Source organism: Melozone crissalis, unplaced genomic scaffold, assembly GCF_028551555.1.
Source record: "Melozone crissalis strain CALT ecotype California unplaced genomic scaffold, PUWL_Pcris_2 ptg000021l_1, whole genome shotgun sequence".
Lineage (NCBI taxonomy): Eukaryota > Metazoa > Chordata > Aves > Passeriformes > Passerellidae > Melozone > Melozone crissalis.
The window spans coordinates 235,930-247,500 of record NW_026535799.1 but is presented as its reverse complement, the minus strand read 5'-3'; the positions used below and the strand labels follow the sequence as shown (position 1 = coordinate 247,500).

Sequence of the window (11,571 nt, the reverse complement as noted above, 5' to 3'; positions counted from 1 at the left end):
TGCGTCTTTTGACCCTTGATAGATTTAGTTTGGCTAGGCACACCCAGAATACCAAGAAACTCCTTATAAACATCCTTCACCACCCGACCTAGATCTTGCCCATCAAGAACTTTCTTGAAGGCTTCCCGATATATGGTCAATTTGCCAAACGATAATCACGCTTTGATGACTTTCTGGAATTGGAGCTTTAACTGTCCCTCCTTGGGCAACTTAGCACACCTGGCAGGATGTTCAATTCCAGTGGCACCTACTAGTCCTTCATGACCTTTCACGGAGGGACGCCTTTTATCACTAATCTGCTTTGCCATTGTAGTTGGAATATGCTCCGCTATAAGTTGGTTGATATTCCGCTTACTGGCAAACTCGTCCACCAATTGTACCGGAAGAGCCTCTTTCTTCCTCCCCAGTCCATACCCGTTTGTGGGCCCCTCAGGCCGATGACTCTTTGGGATGAGAAGCAGCAATCCGCTCCACATTTCGCACAAGAGGATGTCTTATTCTCTTGTGCAGACCCAGGCCAATCTTAGTAGCGAACCCACATTGGCACACCTCACAGACCCATTCCCCAGTGGGAGCCACACACACCACCCCCTTGCAGCGCGGGATGTGACAGGAGATACTGTGGCATTTTAGATTTTGCTTACCACATTTTGAACACCTGAAAATGATCCTTCTCTGTCCGTGTGCCCTTTTGAGATGGTCAATCAGCCCCAACATCCTAGTAAACCAGGTCTCACAACAAGGACAAGATGGTTGTTTGTCAGGCATGGACACGACAGGTGTTCTTGGCGTTATACCATCACCTTCAGACCCGTGAGGAGCCTCGGGTGTTTTGGGCTCTTTACTACCTCCCATCGTGCTCTCAGCCTCAGGTGTTTTGGGCTCTTCGGTACCTCCCACTGCACTCTCAGCCTCATCCTGGGCCATCCCCATAGGGGAGATCTCATAGGGCTCAGGGAGTTGCCCCAAACCCTACCAAACATCCACATGATGTACACCATCTTCTTTAACAATTTTGGAGTTAAAAAACTCCAAACTTGCAAGATCGAATCCCTCTTCCCTGGGCACAGAGGGCATAGATGGTAATTTGGCATCAATGACCCTTAGATCTAATGGGTCAGTCTGAGTGGTAGTCGAGATATAACGCAAAGCCATTTTGTCAGTCCGGTAAGCAATAAAGTGACAAGTCCAAGTGAGGGTAGAAGCATATAGTAGCTGACCCTCTCTCAAACTACCAACTGTGTCAACAACAGCCCGTGGACAAGGCTCTGTGCAACAGCGAACTAACTGTGCCAACCTTTTTGTTTCAGCGATTCGTGAAACTATTGTTGGGTGGTGAGTCCAACAATAGGGAGGGCTGATATGTGCCCTCTCCCACACTGGGGCAGAAGTCGACTCAGTTACCACGAGGGTATCCGGCAGGACCACGAGGAGGTGCGACTTCCGCGGCTATGCCCAGTTAGTAAATATAGTTACTCCCGCCGTTTACCCGCCCTTCATTGAATTTCTTCACTTTGACATTCAGAGCACTGGGCAGAAATCACATTGCGTCAACACCCGCCTCGGGCCTTCACAATGCTTTGTTTTAATTAAGCAGTCGGATTCCCCTGGTCCGCACCAGTTCAAAGCCGGCTGCTAGGCACCGACTGAGGCGGGGCGCTGGCCCAGGGACCCCTCCCCGGGGACCCTCCCCCGCACAAACTGCTCAGCCGACGCCGGCTGCGGCTGCGCGCATGCTGGCCGCACACCGCGGGAACCCCATTGGCGGGAACCGCTGGGGCGGTGGTGCGCAACGATGACGGCTGCCACTGGGGCACCGGCCGCGGCAAGGTGGAGGGCGGGCGGAGCGGGGGGCGGGCGGCGCCCGCCACAGCCGGGGCGATCCACAGGAAGGACCCGGTGTGTGTCCAGAGTCGCCACCGTGCGCGCGCATGCCCCAGCGCCCGGGCGGGCCACGCGGAGCGCACTCACCCGCGCGCGGCACCTCGTCCAGCTGCGGCACGCACCCAGCCCCGCTTCGCGCCCCAGTCCGACCAACCCAGCCCTTAGAGCCAATCCTTATCCCAAAGTTACGGATCCGGCTTGCCGACTTCCCTTACCTACATTGTTCCAACATGCCAGAGGCTGTTCACCTTGGAGACCTGCTGTGGATATGGGTACGACCCGGCATGAGACTTACACCCTCTCCCCTGGATTTTCACGGGCCAGCGAGAGCTCACCCGATGCCGCCGGAATCGCGACGCTTTCCAAGGTGAGGGCCCCTCTCTCGGGACGAATCCATTCCAAGGCGCCCGGCCCTTCACAAAGAAAAGAGAACTCTCCCCGAGGCGCCCGGCCCTTCACAAAGAAAAGAGAACTCTCCCACCAGCTTCTCTGGGATCGGTTGCGTCACCGCACTGGGTGCCTCGTGGCGCCCATCTCCACCACTCGGAGGATTCGGGGATCTGAACCCGACTCCCTTTCGATCGGCTGAGGGCAACAAAGGCCATCGCCCGCCCTTTTGGAATGGCGCTCACCTTATCGCTTAGGACTGACTGACCCATGTTCAACTGCTGTTCACATGGAACCCTGCTCCACTTCAGCCTTCAAAGCTCTCATTTGAATATTTGCTACTACCACTAAGATCTGCACCTGCAGCAGCTCCACCTGGGCCCACGCCCCAGGCTTCGAGGCGCACCGCAGCGGCCCTCCTACTCGTCGCGGCCTAGCCCCCGCGGGCCTCGCACTGCCAGCGACGGCCGAGTATGGGCCCAATGCTCCAGCGCCATCCATTTTCAGGGCTAGTTGATTCGGCAGGTGAGTTGTTACACACTCCTTAGCGGATTCCGACTTCCATGGCCACTGTCCTGCTGTCTAGATCAACCAACACCTTTTCTGGGCTCTGATGAGCGTTGGCATCGGGCGCCTTAACCCGGCGTTCGATTCATCCCACAGTGCCAGTTCTGCTTACCAGAAGTGGCCCACTGAGCACTTGCATTCCACGGCGCGGCTCCACGCCAGCGAACTGGCTCCCTTACCCATTGAAGGTTTGAGAATAGGTTGAGATCGTTTCGGCCCCAAGACCTCTAATCATTCGCTTTACTGGGTAAAACTGCCCATTGCCGAGTGCCAGCTATCCTGAGGGAAACTTCGGAGGGAACCAGCTACTAGATGGCTTGATTAGTCTTTTGCCCCTAGACCCGGGTCGGACGACCGATTTGCATGTCAGGACTGCTACGGACCTCAACCAGAGTTTCCTCTGGCTTTGTCCTGCCCAGGCATAGTTCACCATCTTTCGGGTCCTAGCATGGATGCTCACGCTCCACCTCCCCAGCCCCGCGAGGGGGCGGCGGGCGAGACGGTCCAGTGGTGCGCCCGGGGCTGCCAGGCGCGACACGCACCCCGGGATCCCACCTCAGCCGGCGCGGGCCGGCCCTCACCTTCATTGCGCCGCGGGCTCTCGACAATGGTCCCTGACTCGCGCACATGCTAGACTCCTTGGTCCGTGTTTCAAGATGGGTCAAGTGGGTAGCCGACATCGCTGCGGACCCCGGGTGCCCCAGCGCGGCCCGTGAGCCTGGCCCGGCAGCGCCGCGTGGTCAGGGTGCACTGAGGACAGTCCACCCTGGTTGACAGCAGCGCTGGAGACTGGCAGGCCCAGCCCCCACACCCCTGCGCGAAACGCCGTGCTGCGAGGATGCCACTCCCCCCCCCCCATGAGAGGCAGGGAAATGATGTCCCCCATCACGGCGCCACTGATGTGGGGGGAGGAGGGCGCAGTGGCAGTCCTTTCCCTCGGCCCCGGGATTGGCCGAGACCTGCTGCCCAAGGGCTGTAATACCCGCCGCTGCTCGCGCAGCACTGGACCACCTGCCCGTCGGACCACCTGCCCGCCGGAGGCCTTCCCAGTCAACCTGGAGCCGGTCGTGGCGCACCGTCGCAGAGGAAATGTGCCCGGACAGCGCCAGCTGCCGGCTGGGCGGCAGTCCCCAGACCAGCCTGCCTCCGCGGGCAGGGTTCGCCCAGGGGACGGAAGGGAGGCGGAGGCGAGGTTCCACTGAACCCGTGCCGACCACAACTCGCCGGGTTGAATCCTCCGGGCGGACCATGCAGGCCCCACCCGTTTACCTCTTAACGGTTTCACGCCCTCTTGAACTCTCTCTTCAAAGTTCTTTTCAACTTTCCCTTACGGTACTTGTTGGCTATTGGTCTCGTGCCAGTATTTAGCCTTAGATGGAGTTTACCACCCGCTTTGGGCTGCACTCCAAAGCAACCCGACTCCGAGAAGTCCCGGGCCCAGCGTGCCGGGGGCCACTACCGGCCTCACACCGTCCACGGACTGCGGCCTCGATCACAAGGACTTGGGTCCCCCGAGAGCGCCGCCAGGGATTGGGACTTCTGTACGCCACATGTCCCACACCCCACTGCGGGGCAGGGATTCGGCGCTGGGCTTTTCCTGCTTCGCTCGCCATTACTGAGAGAATCCTCGTTAGTTTCTTTTCCTTGGCTGACTTATATGCTAAATTCAGCGGCTTGCCATGTCTGATCTGAGGTCGCAAGGCCAAAGCTTGGCCGCACCTCCTGGCCCATGCAGCTCCTAAAGAAGCAGCATGCCAACAGGCCAACAGCCAGCCAGCTTCTCCCACCTACCAGCCTCACCTTCCTCCCCACTGGCGCCCTCGCACCAGGGGAAAACAAAGCCAGAGGGAGAGAAGCGGAGACAGAGTGCCCCATCCCGGAGATGAGAACCGAAAGGGGAGTGTGGCAGAGACAGCCCTGATGGGGGACCAGGTGGCACGTGATGGCCTTGGTGGAGAGAGAGAGAAAAGCCATGGTGCTATTTGCGCCCCGAGACCACAACAGAAGAGGAGGAGGGCAGGCGAAGGGAGGAGGGGGTTGGAACATCTGTCCCCAGCGCTCTCGCCTCACGCGCACGCACAGTGGCACAGTACCCCTGCAGTACCCACCTGCAGACAGCCGTCCACGTGGGGGGGAGGCTGGGAGTGAGGCCTGTGCCTTATCTCCCTCTTGTCCTCTCCCTTCTCTCGGCCCACGGCGGTGCTTTCAACGCTGTCTCTTACTCTCCTCAGCTGCCACCACCACCGTACCGCGGTACAGGCCCTGCAAGGACAAACTCTGCCCCAGTGGCTCACTCTGGGAGTGGGGAACTACGGAGCAGTCCTTGAGTCTGCATATAGGGGGATGAAAGCCCTGCGCGGCAACAATGACGATGACAGCCATGACGATGATGATGCCTGCTGGGTCACAGGGAAAAAATTGAGGCCGCCGAGGGAAACGCATCCCTTGCCAAACCCCTGACCGCCTTCCCTCTGGGCACCGGTGAGCCACCATCACCACCGCCGCTGACCACAGTCAACTTGCCTGTGAGGCAACCCCAGCTGAACCACCGTGGTGGCCGCTGGACGGCGACTGATCGTCAAGCAACACTCAGATGGGCGTAGCCCTGGGAGGAACATGGGGCCGCAAGTGTGTTTAAAGTGTGGATGACCAATGTGTCCTGCAATTCACATTAATTCTTGCAGCTAGCTGCATTCTTCATTAACGCACGAGCCCAGTGATCCACCACTGAGAGTTGTCTGGCTTTCAGCACCGATCCCGCACCCGTGGAGGGGCTGGGACCGCTCACATGGGGCACCCCTTTCTCTTGTGCTGAGGACGTGCGGGCGCGTGCCTGGCTTTGACCGTCCGTACTTGATAGTCAGGAGTGCAGACATAGGAGATCCAGCCACACTGAACTGGAATTCTTCCTCAAACCTCCACACTATGGTGGCACTGAAGGAGATCTGAGCAGTCTGGGTCCCGCCTGGTGCAATGATGCCCTCCTCAGGCGCAAACTTGAAGCAGAAGCCCATGTTTGCAGTTGAAGGGCTATAGGTGAAGGGAGCATCAATAGCTCCTAGGTTTATCAGTTCCACCTGCAGCAGCAAGAAAGCAAAATGGAAATACATGTGGAATCTTCCCTTCTTGTGAGTTATTGTCTAATGATGCAATTAATACCCAGAAATAGCAGACGATGCTATGAATGGCAAAAAAATACAACAGGACAAGTTCTGCCCTTTTTCATGCAAAGCAGTGGCAACTCCACAGAACTGGAGTCCACAACCCTGGGGTTATCCCATGGACACAGAGCAGTGCACCTCTGATCAGCTACACCAAGTTCATTCAGACCTGGCCCTGAGAGCAACATGGGCTGATTGCAGCTCTGTGTAGTCAATCACCCCAGAGCTGCTGCTGCCCCACTGAGCACAGCTCCAACAGCATCATCTACTCATCCACCTTTTCCCATGTCATGAAAACAATACACTGATTATGAGGCATCAGCATCAAAATGTATAGACAGCACCATCTTTTGGTAAGAAAACTCAGCATGTCTTTGCCTCCCACAGCCAAGCTTTTGGAAGTGTCTGGCATGATGTAGTGCCTCATTTTCTACCTCTTTCAGCTGCTCTCTCTTTGGTTTTTTTTGCAAACTTGACACTATTGGGGAGGAGGCAAATAGGTAGAAAAATGCTTTGCTTTATTCCCAGGAACACTTTTCTCTTTCTAGAGCCAGAGATGCACCAAGGCTGAAGTGTGGTGAGGGACTGGTCAGCAAGGGAAAGAACTCGCAAGTCCTTTGCAAGGGCCAGCACTGAGCCAGGAGGCTGGATGGCTTTCCTGTGACTTGCAGCAATAAGCAGGAGACACTTGACTGGAAGCTGTCTGCAGTGGACTGAAGCTCAAAGGCAGCCAGTTTCTTCCAGCTGCTTCTGAACAGCCCAGTCCAAAGGTGCCTTGTGTCTGGCACTGCCACAAAAGCCTCTGAACATCCCTTTTTGACCCAGGCTTCGTTTCATGTGCCAAGGGGTTGGTTTGCAGCAAGCCTCCCAGCTGATTCCCAAGGAAGGAACTGGGCCTTCATGAACAACAGACACACCTTTCAGACCCTCCCAGATTTCACCAGTAGATCAAATATTCCCTGCTCACAAATGCCCAGGTTGGCAGCAATTCCACACTTCCACCAGGCTTGCTCCTCCCTCAGGAGCCATCAGGATCCACCCCAAGCCCTGCTGCTCACCTCATAGACATGGGGGGTGTCAATAGAAATGTTCCCAAGGTTCAGAGTAGGAGAGCTGAATTCTTCCAAGGGTCCTTGGCCTTCCCCTGAGAGGTGCAGGGGCAGCCTGCTCTCACAGCCTGGGGAGAGATGTCCATTGCACTACAATCATTCCCTCTGTTATACTCTATTTTCCAGGCTGCCTCAGTGCTAGTCCCTGACTCTGAGCTGGATGCAACCAGCTCCTGATGCTGCAGGAGAGGATATGGACCCTCCTCTTCCCTCAGCCTTGGGGCTGACTTCTAATTTCTAACCCATTCCTTGGGCTGCTTTCCAATTTCAGCCACCAGTCTGCTGAGTTTAAAACATCTCTGCTGCCTTGTAGTGACAGGCCAAGGAGTTACAGGTATAAATTGAAAGAAAGGAAATTTAGGTTAGATATTAGGAAATTTTTTACTCTGAGGGTGGTGAGACACTGGAGCAGGTTCCCCAGGGCTGTTGTGGAGGTTCCAGCCCTGAAAGTGTTTCAAGCCAGGCTGGATGGGGCTTGGAGCTACCTGCTCTAGGGGGAGGTGTTCCTGCCCAGAGGCTTTTAAGGTCCATTCCATCCTTAACATACTCTGGTTCTATGCTGTCCTTCCCATGCACTTAGTGGAGCTTTGAAATCATTTAGTGAAGGCACAAAGCTCCTACAGAGTTTGGCAATTCCCAAACTACCTGGCCCAGGAGCACAGGACATTTTTGCCAAAGTCCCCAACTCCTGACACTCAGCACTGCGTTCTGTTTCCACAGACAGAGCTGCAAGGGCTCAAATCCCACAAAGGGAGAGAGGCACGTGCTGGCCAAGGCTGCTCCTTCTACCAACAGCCTGGGCTCAGGGGGGCTCAGTCACCTCTGCTCTGCTGCTGTCTGGGCACTGGGAGGTGATCCAGGCTCAGGGAACACAATTCTAACTCAGCTCCTGCTGCCTGATGATGGATCCATGTCAAATGGACCCATCATCCTGGAGGCCAGGGGCCTGCAGGGGCTGAGTGCTTGTTCACTAAAGCTGTTCTGCTCTGCAGCTCTCTGGCCTTTGAAGGAATACTGCCAAAGCCATGGCATGAAAACCTCTCCCTGCACTGCCTGGGCTGTTCTGGGATCAGTCAGGCACACACAGCATTCTGAGCCCTGGCCTGGCACAGGAGACTCCCTGGAGGCTGCAGGGCCAGGGGGGATGTGCCAGCACTGCCCTGCTGACCAGGGACTCTTCCCAGCACTTCCATGGGAGCCCAGTGGGCTCAGGCTTGCACCATGGCTTCACTGAGGGGGAGAGAAGCAGGGCAAAGGAGCTGTACCTGAGATGCTGCAGTAAGCCACACTTCCATACTCCAGTGCTTCCAGGGGTTTGAAGGTCACCTTGATTTTGGCCAAACAATTCGGCCCAATTTCTCCCTCCTACAGCAGAAAGAGACAGCAAAACATTGCTCTGCAAACTTCACATTTCTTGTTTTCAACCACACTTCTGTAAGCCTCTGTTTAGAGCATTAGTAATGAGTGAACAACACAAGGAGCCCAAGGAAACACTCCAAACCCAGCTCAACACAGCGCTGGAAGCTCTCAATGCTCAGCTGTTCAGCTCCCACTCTCCACAATACTCCTGCTGCTCTGACAAAGGCTCTTGGTCACATCATGCTGCTGTCAGCAACAGTGGGATGCGACTGCCACTGTGCACTGGTGGCTCTTCACAAGAAGAGAACATGATCCCTGTCCTGGGTTGACTATATGATGCTTTTATCCCAAATCGTCTTGTTCTGTTTATGCTGAATAATAAGTGTTGCACCTTTAAGACCTGTTGCAGAGAGTGAAGGGGGGAGAGAAGAAGCAGCAGTTTGTTTTCAGACACTGCACTCACTCCTCCACACTCCTGCTTCTGGACTGCATTGTCTGCAGATGGACAGACAGTGGTTCAGAGCTCTCCTTTGCTTTTAGTTAATTTAGCTTGCTGAGGCAAAGAAGTTCCCTGGACTGTGGGGTTTTTTTCCTTTCTTTGGACCTGTTCAAACCTGCTCTGGACTGAACACCAGCAGAGCACCAACAGCTCCACCTGTGGCCACCGGGCTGGGCCTGGCCTGTGACATTTCCAGGACCAGAGGGACTGATCAGAGACTGAGTGAGCTGAGCTGCAACCTGGGGAGGGACTTTCTCAGTTTGTCATCTCTTTTGGAGCAGCAAGGAGTTTTATTGATTAATACTGTTTAGACTTTATTGTTTAATAAACCGGTTTTTTCCACTTCAAGGAGGTCTTTTCTCCAGGACAGGTTGGGGGTAGGGGCCGATTGAATCTGCTTTCCTAGAGGAGCCCCTTTGGGGGTTCTCTCCCAAATTTGCCCGGAACCAGAACCTTGGAAATAAAAATATTAGTTTAACCTGTATTGAAAGAAAGCAGAGGCTGGCATTATTCTAGCGTTTACTCCAAGATGAGAAGGGATGTTGCACTGTGCAGACACCAGGCATTCATTGTCTCTCACAATGCCAGTACTCAGAATCAGGGCTCTGTTTGATACGAGGACGTGGTGGTTTGCTTGCAGAAACAGAAAAGGAAAAGGTTTTCTGTCCCTGTGTGCAGGACAACTCCAAAGGCCCATTTCAACCTTCCACCCTTGTGTCCAGGCTCACAGAGGACACTGGAAGGGACACTCAGAAATAGTGCAAGGTGTGGTTACAGGAGGGGATTGGCATTTCCATGATTAGCCTTAGGCTGAATTTGGCCTCACTTTCCCAGCAAACCATTGCAAGCTTCAGGTCAGAATGTGGCCTGGCAGTGCTCCAACAGCCTCTGCTGAACCTCATGTGTGGGGGGAGCCCCTACCTACAAGAACTGCTCCCTGTGGACACTGCAAGGACACGCACAGAGTGCCCTTGAGCTCAGGCCCTGGCAGCACAGCTTGGCCTTGTCAGGCTCCCAACCCTGCCTTGAGCTTCCAGGGCAGAAATGCTTTTAGCATTTGGCATTTTTAGGCAAGCTCTGCAGGTGCACCAGAAACTCAATGTCTTCCCTCCCAGCACATTGAGCCAGCTGAGGATCTGCCCAGTGACCGCAGCCGGGGGTAGAGTGGGTGGGAGGAGGAAGAGGGGGAGGAGGATGAGGAGGATGAAGAGGAGGAAAATGAGGTTTTCACCTATCACTTACCATTGGCTCAATGAAAAAAATGTCATCAGAGAACAGCATGGGGTCTTGGTGCAACTTTGCCTTCTCCCCCAGGAGCCTCAGGAGGGCAGTGTGATCTTCACCAGAGCCCTTCTCCTTCCCTGTTTCTTTCCCCTCCATTGATTTTTCCAGCCACAGCTCTCTCCGTGTCCACAGGAATCGATGCTGCCTGCAGCCACAGGAGAGACAAAGCCAGCAGACTGTTTAATAAGCCACAGATTGGCAGAGAGAAGTGTGAGTGCAGGAGAGCAAAGCACCTGGGGAGGAGCAGGAGTGTGAGAGATGAGTAATGTGATGATTTATCAAAAAGCAGGATGCCCCATTGCAGGGAATGATTGGCAGCTGACTCCATTGATTCACAAGGCTGAACAGTTGCTTTATTAAACTATATTATGTTACATTGTACTACACTATATTAAAGATGCATACTATACTACAAAGAATACTAAAGAATACTAAAGAAAACTTGTGACTGTCTCCAGACAGCCAGGACAAAGCTTTTTCCAATTGGCCAAGGAAACAAAACAGTCCTCAGCAGAATCCAACTGACAAATCATTTCAGGTAAAGAATCTTCCTAACACATTCCACATGACAGAGATAAGAATTGTTTTCTTTCTTTTCTCTGTGATTCTCCAGGAAAAAAAAACCTTGGGAGAGAGAATTATGTGTTTCTGTTCAGAGAATGTGAATACCACAATGATTGACTCTCACAATTAACAGACAAATACCATGTATAGAAGTTAAGAAAAATTTCTTTTACCCCTCAGTTGCTATCAAGGGACAGCTGGGGTTGGGATATGTGGGAGGGTCGCCTTGTCACTACAGTGACATCTGACCTCCAATCAAGATTTGAGGAAGTAAACTCTACCACTGGACACTGAAGATGGAGTCAATGGACAGAATTTTGGGAGGGGCTAAAGGGTTAAAAGGCAAAACCTCCATTGTGTGGGAGAGCACATGGTGCGGAAAATCCTTTGCTCCTGGCGCCATAACATTTTCTCTATTCAGTCTTCTGTTGCATCTTTGATAAGGTTTAATAAACCTCTCTCAACTTATGAAAAGGGAGTGGCTATTTCTCCCAAGCAGCAGCTCCCCAGTAAGGGCTGACCCCAAGCCATGGGGGTCCCAGATGGATCAGAGGATAACTTGTTGTTCACTGGCCCAGCAGGGAGTTTTACTCCACACCTGCAAGCTCAGGAGAGGTTTCCAGAGCCAGCAGCCCTCAAGAGAACCTCCTGGCTCAAAGCCTCTGCCCAAAAAACTGAGGGAGAATCCACCAGCCACTTCAAGTGGTTTTTCCTACCACTGAGCTGCTGGGGAGGCAGATAAAGGTCATGGAGCAGG

General features: G+C 54.1%; 2 protein-coding genes and 2 pseudogenes across 3 annotated transcripts in view; 1 reads left to right on the top strand and 3 right to left on the bottom strand.

Moving 5' to 3' along the window:
• Positions 1–4,535, bottom strand: part of LOC128937703 (28S ribosomal RNA) — an 8,111-nt pseudogene extending 3,576 nt beyond the window's left edge.
• Positions 1–11,571, top strand: part of LOC128937692 (hydrocephalus-inducing protein homolog) — a 291,738-nt gene that overhangs the window by 197,051 nt on the left and 83,116 nt on the right. The gene's annotated exons all lie outside the window — the stretch shown is intronic.
• LOC128937717 (5.8S ribosomal RNA) lies at positions 5,422–5,574 on the bottom strand (annotated as a pseudogene).
• On the bottom strand, positions 5,867–10,792 carry LOC128937693 (hydrocephalus-inducing protein-like). The gene is made up of 3 exons (XM_054277480.1): positions 10,209–10,792; positions 8,374–8,473; positions 5,867–5,915 (listed from the first exon to the last, which is right to left on the bottom strand). Exons 1-3 carry the CDS (start codon positions 10,344–10,346, stop codon positions 5,887–5,889), a joined length of 267 nt encoding a protein of 88 aa, XP_054133455.1. The 5' UTR covers positions 10,347–10,792; the 3' UTR covers positions 5,867–5,886.